The sequence below is a fragment of the Eleutherodactylus coqui genome, chromosome 7 (genome assembly GCF_035609145.1).
Source record: "Eleutherodactylus coqui strain aEleCoq1 chromosome 7, aEleCoq1.hap1, whole genome shotgun sequence".
In the NCBI taxonomy this organism is placed as follows: domain Eukaryota; kingdom Metazoa; phylum Chordata; class Amphibia; order Anura; family Eleutherodactylidae; genus Eleutherodactylus; species Eleutherodactylus coqui.
The window spans coordinates 89401767-89420136 of NC_089843.1; the positions used below are offsets into that span (position 1 = coordinate 89401767).

General features: G+C 42.2%; 1 protein-coding gene across 3 annotated transcripts in view; it reads right to left on the reverse strand.

Annotated features, from left to right (window-relative positions):
- DOK7 (docking protein 7) overlaps nucleotides 1-17148 on the reverse strand; it is a 109358-nt gene extending 92210 nt beyond the window's left edge. The window contains exons 1-3 of one of the 3 annotated variants that reach the window (XM_066573344.1): nucleotides 16940-17147; nucleotides 16772-16817; nucleotides 3626-3856 (exon numbers count right to left, since the gene is read on the reverse strand). In XM_066573344.1, the coding sequence (XP_066429441.1) occupies nucleotides 3626-3856; nucleotides 16772-16817; nucleotides 16940-16993 (331 nt within the window). In that variant the 5' untranslated portion in view covers nucleotides 16994-17147. Of the gene's footprint in view, nucleotides 1-3625; nucleotides 3857-16771; nucleotides 16818-16939 lie in introns of all 3 variants that reach the window. The other 2 variants (XM_066573346.1, XM_066573345.1) reach the window with 2 other exon arrangements.
- Between the last annotated feature and the right edge of the window lie 1222 nt (nucleotides 17149-18370).

An 18370-nucleotide genomic window follows, 5' to 3' on the forward strand; every position in this document is an offset into this window, starting at 1 on the left:
TATAGGGGGGATGGCTAAATAGGTGCAAAACCTAAGACACCGAAATCCTACTTTAAAATGCAATTCACACTATAGATTTGCAGAAAATGCACTCGGTTATCTCCAAAGTCCCCTTTGAAATAAGTGAAGTGATGGCACGCATGCTCAGCCACTTCTGTTTTCAAACAAGGGATCAATTACTGAGCGGCTGAACTCCCACTGATCAAATAGTTAATTTCTTTTCCAAGGATAGCAGATGTAGATTTGAATTTTTGATAAAAAAAAATGTGCAAAAACTGATCAATAAATGTGGACCAATGTGTTTTGGTAGTACAGGCATAAGGAGGTTGAGCACTACGTATAACACAAGGGGGCAGATTTACTAATCCTGTTTAACATACAGTGTAAACTTAGACTAGACAGTCTGAAACCGTGCCAAATTTATCACAGTGGCTTATTCTGTAAAACTTGGTGCATATTTTTGGTGCACTTTTATGTAACTTTGTGTCACTTTATGCCAGTATTTTGCACCAAAATTTTGCACAGCTTTTTAAGCCACACCCTCTCTCACTAAGTCACTCCCATGTGTTCAACGAGGTACAAAAAGTGTCTGAAGCGCAAAATAAATCTCTTCCATTGTATTAGTTTTTCTGTAGGGCTCAGCAATTACTCAAATTTATTATTAACCCTTTTCCTTTTTTATAACCTTATCATAAAATGCCATTTATTTTTTTGAAAACAGAAGAAACCTTGGGGCGTGTTTACTTGGATTGACATTTCATACGCCGGTCTACGTAAACTCTGCGTCCATCTATAAGCAACAAATGCATTAAGAGACATAAGGCTCTCAATACATTTGTTTCACATGGTAAAATGTCCATGCGCCAGAATAAAAACCTACTGCAGCTAGGAGCTGGACTAGATTTTTGAAATAATCTATGCCAATTTCTGGTGTAGATTATAGTAAAAGCGGTGGACAGTGCGCAATCACGCTACCCAAAGTCAAGCCATACCCGTGCGGTGTACGGGTCTCAAAAGTGCAACCACACTGAGACTTTTGGACTTCACAATGCTATGCCCAGGGGTTCATAATTAGGTCCCCTTGTTCTTAGATTGAAATGTTCTAGGTGACAGCTCAAAAGTAATAAGCCATGGGGGAAAATTATATGTTTCCATAATTCATTAGTAAATATGATCTGCTTCTAGTAGAAATATGTAATTTTTTCCCCATAATTCACTAAGAGGCCTAATTTAAAAATATGCTGACCTGAAAATATATATGCCATGGAAACACGTAAATGTAAATTCCACGTGTCAGGTTAGAAGTAAATTATAAAGTAAAAAATAGATCCAAGCGGCCTAATGATTACAACTTCGGCTCTCTAATTAGGAATGTCTTTTGCAGTTTTTCAAAGTTTAGGGTGCTTCTTAATAAGGATAAAAAATGTCTCTAAATTCCGTGAAATCCAGTATACAATAAATACAGGAAATACTACGGTAATAATTTCTGAAGTTGAATTCATACCAGATAATTGGTCGTAACCAGGAATATTTTATGTTGCTGTCCCAAATAATGTAACTCTCTTCACTAAATGTTAAAGGGCTGTCCAGCCACTTAAAAGTTTTTGAAAAGTGGTCAAAATACTCTAAAATATTATAACAAGCAATACCCTATCGATCCCCCGCCACTCCCATTCTGCCTGCTGATTCACATAATCCTTGCTCCCTGCTAATACAGACATGTGATTGCTGCAGCCCATTAGTGGCTGTAGTTGGTTACCAAAGTGGTCAGAGATTGGCTGTCGCACGTTAGTGTGAACGGGGATCGGGAAGTATCGTTGGGAAGCACTTGGGAGCATCAGATTGGTAGCGGCAGGGAATCAGTAGCGTGAGGATTACTACTTTAATTGTTTTAAGCATTCTAAGAGGTTTAAAAAAAAATTGTAAATGGCTGGACAACCCCTATAAATGCAGCCCTGGTGTGATCCAATTACACTTAAAATATACTAAGCATACTTAAAAAAAAAAACAAAAAAAACAGCATTATGATGGTTTTATTGCATTTTCCTAATATATTTCCCTTGCACACATATTAAGCTGCTTGTTGTCATCACCAGGGGTAGATCCATGTACAGTCATATACAGTGATACCTTGGGTTAAGAGTGCCTCAGCTTACAAGCTTTTTGACTTGAGAGCAGGCTCTCTCCCGAATTTTTGCTTTGATTTAAGAGCAAAAACTTGGGTTAAGAGCCTTGCTCTCAATTGGGTCGTCGCTGCTGCCAGTGGCCCCATTGAGAGCAATGGTCTGCCGGCAACCCCTGCAGTAATTTTCGGGTAAGGGCTTTAAATATAAGACCTTCCCTGAAAATCATCCCTAGCTGTAGTAAAAAATATCTACTCACCTGCCCGCTGCTGCCGAGGCTCAGGCGTGTCTAGCCGCCACTTGTTCTCCCTACATTGTTAATCCCCGCCTGCTGAAAAGCTTCAGAGCAGTGCAGGGAGAACAAGCAGCAGCTAGATATGCCTGAGCCCCGGCATCGGCGGACAGGTGAGTATATATTTTTTTAATTTTTTTTTACTACAGCTAGGGATGATTTTCAGGCAAGAGCTTATATTTTAAGCCCTACCCCGAAAATCACTGTGACGGTGCCAGCGTCCTATTGCTTTTAATGGAGCAACACCATCCCCAATGAAATCAGTGGGAGAGCTTCGCGATCCGGAACAGATTAATGGCTTTTTCATTCATTTCAATGGGGAACATTGATTTGACTTACGAATGTTTTGGGTTAAGAGCTCCGTCATGGAACAAATTAAACTCTTAACCCAAGGCACCACTGTACTGATCCTATTTAATTGAGCACTAATCTCATACAGTTCCGCTCCTAGTGGGGCTACAGGCAGGTTTCTTCTATGTGTAGGTGAACAGAGGAACAGGAGCCTTGTTGATTATGTGAAGGAAATGAATCAATTCATATAAAGTGCTGGTTTCTTAGACAGAAATTTGTGAGGAATATAACCTACCACTACTCGCTATACACCAAAAAATATTTCTTTACTACTGAGCATCAGAGAATATCGCATACCTCCATACACTGGATAACAAAGAATACAGCGTACCCCTATCCACCCTTGGGACACCAGGGAATATAATTCACCTTCCCTGGCATAACTAACAGGATGCAAAAACATGACCGCAATACACATGTATGTGACTATTTGCGAATATATTGGAAATTATCAAAATTTGAGGACCACTAAATTCTCAATGTTCACTAGGAACTACATATGAATATTCCTGCAGATCATTGCTGCTGCCTTAGTATATGTGCATCTGACGGCTATCCTTGAGGAAGGCGTATTTCTCCATATATATGATTAATTTATATGTAACTTGTATAGTCCACCCATATTCCATAATTGCTGTCACCACTGGGCAAATGGCCAAGATGCACTTTTTCACCACGGTTGTGATGCTTCAGCCTATTTTCCTGGGACTTAATGCAAAATTTGTCACAAGCCCCCTCCCATATACTGTGTGCCATTTATAATACTGACAGTAGAGCCATTGTGTCCTGGTGTCAGTGCTGCATTTGAACCCCTTATTGCTACAACCCTTGGAACATAAGATGGTTAGACAGTCTTTACCTTCTCCTAAACTGTAACGTATCCTCACATCCCAGGCATTCATAATTTCTTTATTGTCAAACCCCAACATAACGGTTTGTGAGAAACAGACAATGGCCAGAGTGTGGTTCATGCCCTCATACGAAAGCCCTGCATCCAAGCCACAGATGTCCTCCAATGTGACGCTGCCCTTCTCTTTATGTCCCTTTGTCCTGTCTGACTTGTCTTTATACACCAACATCAGCAAGCAATCTGAAATAGAAAAAGTACAAGTCATCAGTATAGAACATTCTATATCTGCCCCGACATGAAAAATGTTGAGCCTTTTAATGAAGTGCTACTTCTCCCATCACAACTTTATTATTTCAATGCAGCTATGTCAAATTCTTTTTGCACATTCTGTGGTACACCAATAATCTCATGTAACAATATCATGTTATCATCATTATTTTTGTCCATTCCTTATTTAAATCAACTTATCACATTCACAAGCAGTGTAGTCAATGTAAGCATGGGGCATGGACATCTGTTTTCATTCAGTTCTGTAGTACAGTCCTATAAATCAAGTGTGCGCACTGTATATGGATGGTATTGCATCCTAGCCCTTATGAAGTGGATGAGTTCAACTTCAATACAAGTGGCTGGACTAGAACATTGTACATTATCTGGTGAAACTCAAGTGGGATGTAGAGGTCCATCAAGAACCCTTCCTTTTCATGATTTGTGTAAGTCTTAGTAGTTGAGTCCACACCAACCACAGACTGATGCCTTATTCTAAGGACATTTCCAAAGGTTCCTCTTGAGAACATCCGTTAACAGTGGTATCTTGACCCTTAATCAGTAAGCCAAGGCGAGCAGTCGCTGCTACATGTTCAAGGAAACAAATTGGCTGTTTCTGGCTGTTCCATAAATCATATAGACTTCAATGGAGAGTGCCTCACAGCCACCATTGTGTCTCCTTGTATATACAGCTGGAAATAGTTGCCTTTGCTTGCCAAATGGTATCAAGGGTCATGCACAGTGGCTATGCTATAAATGTTTATCAAAAGTCAGAGTAGCATTTTAAGGAACTTGTAGACATTGGTCAAGTTGCCCAGTTCAAATACTAGATGAATCTTAGGGAAGAGACAGAAAGGAAGATAAGGGGGTGCTATCAGGTGTAGTATGTCCAAGATTATCCAAGAAAACAGTGGTAAAACAACAAATAGGTAATGCTCTGGTTTGGTTGTGCCAATGATGAGCACAACTACCTAATATCACATGGGGATTGATAATATCAACCCAGTGGTAGAGCTGCAAGCCTTGTTGTGGTCCTACTAGGAAAAGCCCTTCCCTTGGAACTCACACCAAGATGATAACATGAACCATACAAAACATGACCAGTGGGTAGGTGCTACTCAGAGGACATTGGCACATGTAATGTCAGGCTCACTTCATATAGAACACTATTCTCCAATATAGATAACATAGACAAAACGTTTCCACTCCAAAGTGAGCTCCTCTTCTCCAACCTGAAGAAGACTCCCATTCAGGAGTCAAAACACGTTGCCTGTGTTGGAGAATAAAGATTGTTTGTTGAGAAGTAAGCCAGATAATACATGCGCCAATGTCCTCTGAGCAGCCCATACCCACTGGTCATGTTTTGTATAGTTCATATTTCAAATACTAGTCACTATCTCTGTGAGAGGCTCAAAAAGAGCTGCAATTGCTTTTTTTTCCCCATACGTAAGCAGACTTCGTATTTGTCTGTGCTTCATCTTTCCATCTACATAGACATAAACATGTAAACTAGACCATCAGAGTGATTGTACAGATATTTGATGACAAGCTTTAGTGCTTGCTGTTTCTTGTATCTATGCAGCATGACACAGTATTCCTTCCCAAGCAAAGCAAGTCGAGCATAAATTCCATCCTATCTGATTTCAAGGGCCCCAATCTGTTCTCTACATTCTGTTATACAATTTCCACGGAGCTCTCGGTACAAACAACACACACTACTATACTCATATAAATAAATGCCCACTACAAGAGTATACCTGGGGGGGCTAACTGGGTACAGGAGTGCAATACTCTGTATGGATAGTAGAATACATCAACATTACCCAGGGACCCCAGCTCTCTTGACTAAGACGTCATTGTCATACACTACTCCATAGGAGAAGGATAAGAGAAGATCACAGCAGAATAAAGCACGATTGTCCACTCTGATGTCTCCTTTGCTTGAATGATTTATTAAGTAACCTAATCCTTTCCAGATAGTTCAGCCAGAAGGTGACACAGTCTATGAATCTAAACTTGTGAATTTGAACGGGGAGGGTGATAGGATGACCAATTTAAAGAGGACCTGACACTCGTAAGGCTGATTACCTGTGTAGAAGACAAGCTAAAGAAGCAGGGTAAAGGTCCTTGTTCCCTAGTGGCCCACAAAGACATTAATTGAAAACATAAACATGTATGTCACTATTTCATAACTGATTATTTGTCTTTGGTTTAACTAATTTCACCATATACAGTAAATTTTAATGCCGCAACTTTCCGCAAAACCCCCCTTTCACTCCAGGGCATGCAGAGGCAGATTTGCCATAGGCTCTGCATGGAGAAATCCCAATAGGTCATTCAGGTCATGGGCCGGTTTGGTCAGGCAGGGCTGGCATCAGCACCTTGGCAGATGCCTAGACCAACTGCACTGCAACTGAAATAGGGTTGACACAAAATGGAACACTTGCTATGGACCCTGCACTACCGCTGGCTCTAGGGCCTCCCTGCACTCCCGCTTGTTCAAGGGCCTCCCTGCACTCCGGCTGGCTCAAGGGCCTCCCTGCACTCCCGATGGCTCAGGGGCCTCCCTGCACTCCCGCTGGCTCAGGGGCCTCCCTGCACTCCCGCTGGCACAGGGGCCTCCCTGCACTCCCGCTGGCACAGGGGCCTCCCTGCACTCCCGCTGGCACAGGGGCCTCCCTGCACTGCTGCTGGCTCAGGGGCCTCCCTGCACTGCCTCTGGCTCCGAGGCAGCTGCAGGCTTGCTGCAGTTGGGAAACTTTATTTAATGAAAGTGGTGCTAATGCCTGTATCATCATCAGGCGGCTGCGGTGTCAATTCTAATTTCAACATCCTCCTCCATTTCCTTTGTAGAACGATAAAGAGCTGATATGGTACAATGTTGCAGTGCATCCAGGCCCAGAGAATCAAACAATGAACAGATGATATCTCAAAGCACAGATCCAGCATCAGGTAATACTTGTGCTACCCCCTCTGCTAGTTACTTGTACCCACCTAGAACATGAAGCCACTTTCAGATTTTTTTCCGGGGCCATTTTAAGTTTCCAATCCGCCCCTGTGTGTAGCAGAGTACCCCTTTTAATTCTGTTAGGATGTGTATTTTGCCCCTATTTTATGTGTTTATGCCTGTTTACTCTACGAATATGTGTTTAGTCATGAGTGAGGCATGCAGACGTTGGGAATGAAGGCATGCCCTATATCTGATGGAGCAGCGCAAGGTGTAAAACGAGCAGGAAGTGAAGAGTGGCAGTAGGGATACTATACCAGTCTCGCTCCTCACAATAACACATCATCAGTCAGTACTTGGCCGTGACTGCATAGAAGTGGTGTGGTCGTTGCTACCCCTAGGGACCTCAGTTGAGATACATTCTTTCGACATTTGAATCTGGAGTGGCTTTGACCTAGAAGGACATCCCAGTGTCTGCAGCGATCTTTCCTTGAAGTTAACCGGTCAAGAGACCTTCTGTTAGTATTACAACCAAATATAGTAAAGTTCATCCAAGACTGTCACAAACTCTGTTATAATAAATGTTACCAGCATCAGCAATGTGGTCGCTTCTTCCCTTGACAACTCACCAAAGCCCCTTGTCGACAATGTGTTAGCCCTGTTTTGGGGTCCATTTCAGCTGCTATTGAACAGAGCATGGGGTGAGTCCCCTCGCAGCTATGTTACTTGCTGCTTCTGAGGCCCCCCATTGGAAAAGCTGCCCATAGCCCCTCTTCCATCTAACAAGGCACATGTGCATAACAGTCCCACTGCAGGAAAAGGGATTGCAATGACAGATGTCAAAGTCAGAAGACGAAGAAAAACTCTCACTGCATCCCTTTTATTCTAGCAACTGCTGGGGATCACAGGACAGAGACAGGGACCTCATGATATCTTCTGAGATGTCTCAGTGATACAGCATGTCGGTAGATGTTTAAGGGTGAAACATCCCTACATAATATGGACAATAGAGGCAAATAAAGACAAAGTCATCTGTATTCTGCATCTGTATTGATCTCCATGTCTCATAGCTGGCATAGATTTTAAAGTCTGATGCACAGACTAGCCAAATATGCACCCCATGGATTAAGAGGCATACATCACTCCAGGGTGCTCTTTTCATAGACCAGCACATAAAATTCCGGTCTAAGGGTGCATTCACACGAGCGTGTTTTTATGCGTACTTAGGTGCGCACCTAGGTACGAGCAAAAGCACGCGTGAACACAGCTGTGTGCTTGTTGTCAATGGAGCTGCGGCTGCTGCCGGCGGCTCCACTGAAAACAATGCTCTGCCGGCCCCCTGCATTCTTTTTCAGGGAAGGGCTTTATATATAAGCCCTTCCCTGAAAAAGAAACATTTTAGTGCAAAAAAAAAAATTACCCGCTGGCATGAAGAACACATCTGCCGTATGGGCAGATGTTTCCTTCACCCCCGCTAGTTAAAAGAATTCCCTGCTGCTACATCTGCCACATCTGTGGCAGATGCAGCAGAGGAATTCTTTAATTCTCAACCGCAGCCGTCAATGGCACAAAAACACGCTTGTGTAAACGCCCCCTGAGTAAATTTCGCCCAGTATGTGAATAGAACTACCAGTGACAACTTACATACATATAAATGAAGGTAGTCAAATGCTAGGCACCCAGACTGAAAGTGTCTGTTGCAAGACAACCTGAAGTACCATAAGACAGTGCAAATTATTGCAGTTTTACTTCTGCAATGATTTAATGTTAAGTTCACCATATTCTAGCTAGAGTTTCCATAAGTTTCTCATTAGTTGCTGCCAGCATGGCCCCACATTCTGTCTACATACATTACCAGTCTTGCTCCTAACAGAAACCTCTGTAGTAAAGTCTGTAAACCTGTCAGCTTTGTATTCCAGGAAGATGATTAAATACCGGGAACTATGTCTACATCGTGTTCGAACCTTAAGAACATGATACGACAGCCAAGGATTTCTAATAATTATTGCAGATGAGCATCAAATCCCTAGAAATAAATGAAATCAGTTTTCAGGTCGATTTTTTGAACTGCTGAATTAATGTAAGTTGGGGAATATGGCTTCTTACTACAGAGGGTTTAGCGGTAAGACTCGTCACTGCTGTTATCCCAGATTGACATGAGAAACTTATTTTCACCTCCAAGGTAATTGCATAGTAGAGTAGTAGAGGCAGCGATATTATGGGATGTTTGAATATATATATATATATATATATATATATATATATATTAAACACAAATATATACTGTATATATATATATATATATATATATATATTCACACATCCCATAATATCGCTGCCTCTTGTATATATATATATATATATATATATATATATATATATATATATATATATATATATATATATATATATATATATATATCAACTCATACTTATATATATTATCAGCTGTGATATTCCCCAACATTTGAACCCAAGTTTGTGGATATTTTAGGCATTATTGCAGGCACTACTCTGGTTGCCTCCTTAAAGGGAAATTCGGGTATTACCTTGGCACCCCACCTATCAGCTATTTGAAAGGTTCATGGCACTCGGGCAAGTGTTGCGGCTTTTCTTCGCCTATGACATTACATCAATCAGTCACATGATCTTTCTACAGTCCAGTCCTACTCAAGTGAATGAGTTTGAGCTGCAATACAAGGAACTGCTGTTACGCAATGTACGATGCTGTGCTTGTAATCAATGTGGAGGCCGCATTGCTTGCACAAGTTCCATGGCCCCTTCAAACAGCTCATTGGCAAAGTGCCCGGAATGAGCCCCCCACTGATCTGATGTTGATGACCTATTCTAAGGTCATCAACTTAAGGACTGGTTGTGAATATGATCTATCATATCAATATAAAAGTCTCAGAATACCCCTTTAACGTTCTTTGAACAGATTCTCTGTCTTTTTCCTCCTTTGCCTTTTTGATCTCCCCGTCGGGCCTCGTGTAGTGTGTCTCCACCGTCCATCGCACACTAGGTGTGGGAGGTAGTTGACATCGTGAGACTAGAGGAGCTTAGTGCATCACGGTGGGGCTCCGAGTAATCCTACACCTTCACTTGGTCCTTAAGGATACAATTCTACACCTCAGAAGCTGTTAGAACGCCCAACGCTGAGCCCAATAGTCCCTATAACAACTTTGCCTGATCAGATGTTATCATGGGGACAATTGGGCGGTTTTAATAATCTGTCCTAAATTTAGACAGATTAAAGATAGACTGGAGAAACAACGTCAAATTCAACAGTGACGCGCGCTGTATGATAAATGTGGCATATTTCGCTAGACAAATTAGACATTTTCCCTTTCTTATGAAGTTCAGTGGCTCTTATACTTTACACCAGCATTTTGTGCAAAAAATGGGGCACGCATTTCATAAATCTTTTGCAGTTTACAAATCCTTTTAGGCTGCCTGTCCACAGGCATTTTTGGATTGCGTTGCCCGCGGCGATAATCTGTCCGCGGAGAAGGCAATGCACGCGTTCCATAGCGTTGCTATGGAAAGCGCAGCATACCTGTCCATGAGCAGAGAATCATAGCGATTCTCCGCTCACGGACGGCAAATCGCAGCATGCTGTGAATTGCCGCAATTCTCCGCCGTCAGCCTATGTGTCAGATAGGCTGGCCGCGGAGATCCGTCTGCAGGCTCTTGCTCCCGGGCGGCGGCTCCACCGCGGGATACCGCAACACCCATGAACAGGGGGCCTTAGTCACTCCCATTTTTATTGATACTTTGTAAAACTGGTACCAAAAGTGTCTAAAACAAATGAAAACTTTATTTGCCTCTCTGATGTCTCTAAAAATTCTAAACAAAACCAGAACATAGACAGGAAGTGTTGTCACAGGAGTAAAGAACCTGATAGCATCAGACCTGTAGCCTCAAGCACTAGGAACTCATTGGAGAAGTTTGAAAATGTCCAAACCATCAAACCAAGACTAGAGCATCACTGTAAGAGTAAAACGAATACCACCGCAGTGCCCTATAATACCTTCACAGTGTCTCCATATCAAAGCAAACCACAGGGCCATTTAATAAAGTCAACCAAAGTTTACCCCTGCCCCATTCAATGACAACCATAGTTTACCTCTACCTTATACAGGGTAAGCCACGGAAAAATAAGCCGTCACCACACTCTTATGAAAGCTGTCTAAAAGAAAACCTGTCTTGTTTCCCGACCAATCACAGCACAGCTTTCATTTCTTATACTGCTGAGGTAAAATGAAAGCTGTGCCGTGATTGGTTGCTATGAGGAACAAAGATTTTCTTGTAAGCCAGCTTTCCGTGGCTGACCCTATACAAAGACAACCACAGTTAAAGTGCTACCTACAGAGCCCTTATTCACAGGCTCAAAGACATCATTTCCGGCCTCAGAGTCCTTAAAGCGAACTTGTTAGCACTTTATTTAAAGGGGTTGTCTCGCGCCGAAACGGGGTTTGTTTTTTTTTCCATAGGCCCCCCCGTTCGGCGCAGGACAACCCCAAAGGATGTGTTAAAAAAAAAAAAATTATTACTTACCCGAATCCCCGCTCTGCGACGTCTTCCTTCTTCCTTCTTCTTCCTTCACCAAGATGGCCACCGGGATCTTCACCCACGATGCACCGCGGGTCCTTTCCCATGGTGCACCGTGGGCTCTGTGCGGTCCATTGCCGATTCCAGCCTCCTGATTGGCTGGAATCGGCACACGTGACGGGGCGGAGCTACGAGGACCAGCTCTCCGGCACGAGCGGCCCCATTCACCAGGAAGAAGACCGCACAGCGCAAGCGCGTCTAAAAAAGCAAGAAGACATCAGAATTAGACGGATCCATGGCGACAGGGACGCTAGCAACGGAGCAGGTAAGTGAATAACTTCTGTATGGCTCATATTTAATGCATGATGTACATTACAAAGTGCATTAATATGGCCATACAGAAGTGTATACCCCCACTTGCTGCCGCGAGACAACCCCTTTAAGACAGTAAACCAAGCCCAACACTAGAATAATAACTTCCCTCTGTTTAGAAAACTTATTGCCCCATGTTTTTTTACAAAATGATATGTGCGTAATCACTGTTTAAAATGTTCCCTTGTAAATTCGGAAGAGCGGTCTAGTGGGCATGCCACGCCGTCTCTCTACTCAGCAAGCTTTACCCATAAGCCCACCCTTCTCTTGTAAGGCAGCACTGCAAATTCTCATGACACTTTGACCTCACTGACACATGCGCAGGTAAGGGGACAGATGATCGGCGCATGCACAAGACAGTGTCATCGGAGCACTGCGAATATGTGCAGCGTTGACTGTAAAGAGAGGGAAGGGCTTACAGGCAAAGCCTGCTGAGATGGCAGATAGTCTGGCACACCCACCAGACCGCTCTCCCTAATTTACATGCCGCGCAGGAACCTTTTAGACAGTGATTAAGCAAGTATGGCTTTAAAAATAAACATGTGGCAATAAGTTTTCTAAATGAGGGCAAGTGATTATTCTAGCGCTGGGCTTGGTTTACTTTCCTAAGCAGTGCAGACAGGTTCCCTTTAACCTCCTAGACACACAAAATAGGCACAGAAATTGTGGATGATAAACAGAAAGAAGATGATTGATGAATACTTCATTTACACCAACAGATTCTGACAGAAAACAAATTAAAACTGATGAAAAATAGATTAACATCATATTTACTCTTAATCAAAATCCACTACCAAAAAAAAGCTAATCTCCAAACTGTAAGTTATATATGTTCCTGCAAGATTTTGTATTCTACAGTAATCTGCTTTAGTGAAAAATGAAACTAAATCAGCATAATTACGTTAATTGCATATTTCACTCAATTGATGGGGAACGATTTATCAATGAATGTACACTGGGTCTTGGGCATAAAGACATTTTAAAAAATGTGCTAATGCTATATTTATAATGTCCTTGAGGCATTTTTACCGATATACGTGGCAGTCTCTCTGTAAGTGGCTGAAGCTTCAGAATTGACTAATTTATTAAACATTTTCGATGCTTTTCTATGTTTATCTTAGGCCTTGTTCATTTAAGCACGGTTTTAGCACACACAAAAGGTTGCGTCTATTAGAACCAATGGTGTCCTATAGAACCGTTCAGATGAAGGAATTTTAACTAACAAAGATAGAACATGCGGCTGCAATGCATGCATCTAAGGCTTCTTTCCCATGAGAGTATATCGGCCGCCATTTTCACAGCCGTCCAATATACGCTACGTTGGGAGAGATAAAACTGGTGAACGGGTACACAAATCAAATGTTTGTGGGCCCGTTCAGACTGCATGGGTCCCGGTGCGTATGCACCGAGACTACCATGCCATCGCCCCTTTCCTCTCCCTCCCCATCACAGGCTCACCTCTGCTCTTCTTCCTGCTTGTTCTTTGCAATGGGAGGGAGCGGGGCTGTGGTGGAGCTAAGTGCTGTCCCGTCCTGCCTCCTCCTATTGATGGTTATGGACAAGGGGCGGGTAGAGGGCGGGAGCCAGCAAAGGGAGGAGACCAGACGGGCTGGTGCTTAGCTCCGCCCCCTCCCATTGCTAAGAGCCAGTGGGGAGGAGAGCAGAGGTGAGCCTGCATGGGGGAGGAGAGCAGAGGGAGGGAGTTTAGCAGCCACGCTCATCCAGCGGCTGACGTATTCCAGCCCAAAAGATACAGGACTATGTTTTGGGCCCGACATAAAAATGCCCGGCGCTATATTGGCCGGCTGGGTGCTTTTACATCTCAGGAATACGGCCATGTGATCTGATGCAATTGGAATCCAATGGATCAGATCACAGCGTATATCAGCCAGCCGTGAAAACGTCCGGCCAATATATGCTTGTGGAAAAGCGCCCTAAGGTCCATGGTGTGTGAAAAGATAGGACCTGACCTATCTTTGATGCGAGATGCGTGTGAGTTTCCATAGACTTCTATGGCAGCATGTGAACATGCAATTTCAAAGCTAATTAAGCTTGAGACTTAATAGCTGAAAATCACCGGTTCACATGATTTTTAGTGCAGTAAAGATGCGTTCTTTTCGCACGCCTATACTGTGCTAAAAGCACACTCATCTGAATGAGTCCTTAGGCTGATGTGGACTGACTAAGCTCATCACCAGGACTGGTCCACATCAGTCTTTCTTGTTCAAGATAAACGTAGATAAAATCATCAAAAATGTTTAATAAATGAGCCAATTCTGAAGCCCCAGCCGCTTATAGAGACGCTGTCATGTATATCTGTAAAAGTAGCATTAAAACAATTTTTTAAAATATATTCATACCCATGACCAGGTATACATTCATTGATATATCATTCCCAGTCCAATCAGCCTTTCTAATTGATAAAGCTCAATTAGACTGAATTATCCGTGTTTCAATACTATAGTGGTTACATTAATCAATTAACATAAATTCCACCTTGCGTATGTGTTTTTTATATATGGAATGAATCATATGTTGGATAAAAAAATAAAATCTGGATTGTTCATCGCAACTATTTGTCCCGAGTGCTGTGGATTCTTTATCAGGGATAGTAGAGGCTTATTTTGGTCATCGTCCTGCACCGTAATTATTTCAGATGGTGTGCACCCATAGGCACTGTGTGTGCCTCTATATACTACCATTGTGAGGCACCACATCTAGAAAGAATGCTTCTGTGCATAAAATGTGAGGTGCTTAAAGGTACAGTATTGGCACACAGCAATCTGTGCAAAATAAATCTATAACACGGCCATGTTCATGAGCCCTAAGTACTAGTGCACCCCACCAGAGACGTAACTGGAAGATTCATGCCCCCAATGCAAAATCTGTAACAGGTCCCCCCCAAACATAATGCTTGATTCATAGTAATGGGCTCCCTATATGGGGAAGAGAGGCCTTATGGGCCCCCTAAGGCTCCTGGGCCCGGGTGCAACCGCATCCCCTATAGTTACATGCCTGCACCCCACGTTAGATAGTTTATATCCAGAATTACCACAAGTCATTTGAATCAACCATTAGTTGCTCTTCTGATTAGAGTACTTGCACATGTAGCAGCAATGTGCCGCATTACTGTGATCTGTGCAACAAAACCATGAGCTGTTTTATCAACAACTGCCATTACTTTGCCATGTTCTTCTTTATCCACACGGCTGAGACGGGTGAAATACATAGTTTTAATGTGTTTGACCTGTCCAAGCCACATGGCCAAAAACTTCATTGCAAAACAGCAGCAACTTCAGGTAGAACCATGTGTATTTTTTCCCTTGCAGTAATAAGTTCTGCAGCACACTACCATTACATGTAATATTAATAACATGCAAAGTTAACGGGATAGTTCAGCTCATGGTGGAAAACCCTGAAAAGTACCCAGAGCTATCATATATAGAGCTTACAAGTGTGAATAGATGTGATCACACAAATGAACAAAATAGGATAATCTCATTATTCCTGCAGCGAACTGATAATAGACAGGACAATCCAGGGTTCACAACCCATCAAACCAGTAAATCACATGAAACTAGGTACTGACAGGACCCAGAGCCACCAGGCTGAGACAGAAAAGCTGGTATGAGGACATGTAATGTAAACCTGTCTTGACCAGCTGATGGTGAAAAGTTTCCAGTGGACTGGAAAGTAATGCTGTTCACTGGCTGTATTAGACGGGGAGGGGGGCGCCGTTGGACACAGACTTGGACTGACACGCTAGAGTAGTAGAGGATCCTTTGGGGGACCATGGTTCTGACTCAATAACGAGCCCCAAAAGTTCAGCAGAAAACAACCCAAAATGAAGTTGATTTGGAGTCCACAACTTGCAGCTATGGATAATTTTTAAAGGGTTTATTGGCAGTATGCTGACATGGACGTGGAGTTGTTCTGCATAGACTTATTGTAGGCCCTCAGTATCATTTGCTCTTGTGGGCCCAATGAACACCAGTGCATCATAGATGGGACCTCATTATCTGCAAGTGGCAGAATGGGAGCTTTGAGGCCCTTAGGTTTTGTGCAGTTCCCTGACCACCAAAGTTAAATTTAGTCATTACCAAATACATATAAAACATGCAGCTCTTCCGCTGCTGGAATGTATCATCTGGTTCAAGATACAATTATATATATATATATATATATATATATATATATATATATATATATATATATATATATATATACGGGTATATAAACTAATTCATTTTTTAACATATTTTAAGCATTTACAAAATGTATTTATTTTATGTTTTTTATTACATAGTTTAGGTTTTTTTTTACAATTTAACTTTAGTACGAAAAAGCAGGAAGACCCACTATTCTGCCATAATTTTTCTGTCTGCTGAGAAACATGAAACCTGCCAAAGACTTTTAATGTCATCTCACCCCTTTCCTACAGCTCGCTCACATACTAGGCAGAATTCTGTATCCTCTTTCTATTTCTGTAAGTGCAATGTGCTTTGAAGTAACAAACCCCTCTCTGTGCTCATTGATTTATCTGAAAGGGAGGCCCTTAAATATGACTCTAAATTATATCTCCATTGAAAACTATATCAGCGTGAAGAAAAAATGAAAAAAAAAGGAATTCAACCAAAATTTGCATCTGTATTTACAAAAAAAAAGCCCACTTACAAGAACAAGAACAAAACTGGCTATATAAATACACTCTAGCAGACTTTGAACTAAAAGAAAAGGCGCAATCTGAAAAAAGAGCTCGGGTTCACAAATTCTATTAATTATTTTCCGTCTCTTTATATCAAATAAGGGTTTTTTTTCAATGGCTGAGGCACCAGGACGTATAGTGCAGTCTATAAAAGCATGGGCCCCCTGCTTGGTTTCTTCATAAGGAATCTTTACAAGAATCGTGCTTAGCTTTGTGGGTATTCTAGCAAATACATGTAGGTTCTGTTATCGATTGACATGGTCAAAAATACAAGATAATAGTCAAAAAGAAAAGATAAAAATAAGTACCGTACCTGCCACAGGGGAAGGTTTTCGGAGCAGCACCCACCTATTCTTCCACTGAAATCACAAAACAACAGGGAATGGTTAGGAAAAACGTATGAAAGACCATTTAAAATTCCAGGACACAATGTTTCCTGGAAATCCAAGACGACGGTGGCAAAAATGTCCATTTCGCTGACCTTTTTTCCATCTCTCAATCTGACTTGACCCTCCACCACAATCGAATCCGTCATCTTCAGTCATGGTTCCAAACAGCTGCTACCTCCTCTCTCCCCTCTCTCTTTCTGAACGTACTTAAGCTGAAGGGTCACTTTCAAAATAGCTTTAATAGCTCTGCCTGGCAGGAGACACAGAGACAGGGAAAGTTGCATTTTGTGACACACGCAGCCTACGGCTGAGCAAATGGCCACTAACTTCTCCAGTCGCCTCCCACCGGCTCTTACCAAGTCTTTCACCCACACTAGTGGGCACGGGGATTTAACAGCTGTCCAAATCCTTTTTTTTCCCTTTCACCTCTTTAAGGACAGAAATTATGCAAGAATGCCATGGCTCTAAGTTTGTGTTCAGAATTTATTCTGCAGAAGATATAAGTGGGAGGATATGGCTGTTTGGACATGCAGGCAGTAATCCTACTTATTATCTCTTTATCTGGTGGCTTAGGGATGGAGGAGGAGATGTGGGCACCAGAATTCCAAAAAATCCCATTCCTAACAAGGAATCGGTTACATAATGCTGGAGAGTGTGCTGCCTGGACAATGTAGATCATTGCAATTAAAGACTGTATGGTCTAGGTTCCTTTACTAGGGACGAATAAGGTAGGATCTACAACTGACATTTACATAAAGAGAAATTCCCGAAGATATATATGATAATGTGCCCCCTACTGTTAATTAGAAGAATATTTTAAGTCATTGTGACCATATAAAGGAAAAGGCTGGAGGCTGGGTACATTTACACAGGGTCTGGAACTTTTAATATGTTTCACAATTTATACTAGGGGGTACATTATTGTGATACACAGATCAGTTACTGCAGAAGTTGTTTGACAAGTAAAGAAGAGGTTCATGTCCCCCGGTGAATGATTTTAAACACTTTCATACTTTTCAAAAAGAAGGGCTGCAGCAGCTGAGGTGTGGATGATGAAATTCTGCAGAAGCCAAGGCACAAAAATAATAATTCACACTGCTGAAAGACCTGTTTTGCAATGGACCTATTGTCTACATAGTGCTCACATACCTCCCATCACAGAATATTTTATTTCACAAGAGCAGTTAGGCCGGGCTCACACGACTGGGTCGGATTCCGCAAGTGTATATTCACAGCGTATGACCTGCACATGACCACCAAAGTAAATGGTGTATGGTCACTTATGCGTACGGTTTTCTGCATGAACGGACAGCATATCGTATGCGCAGAATAACGAACGCAAGCAGGGCATGACAGCAGAAAGTTGCCCAACCCTTCTATCACTCAGGTGACATTCCCTTGTGCTGTCGTGGTGAGAGTTGCTCTGAGAGCCTTCAGAACGGGATACTGCTCTCTAAGCTTGGCTGGATTATACTACTTTTTTTGAAAGTAGTATAAATCACTTAAAAAAACAAAAACACTTC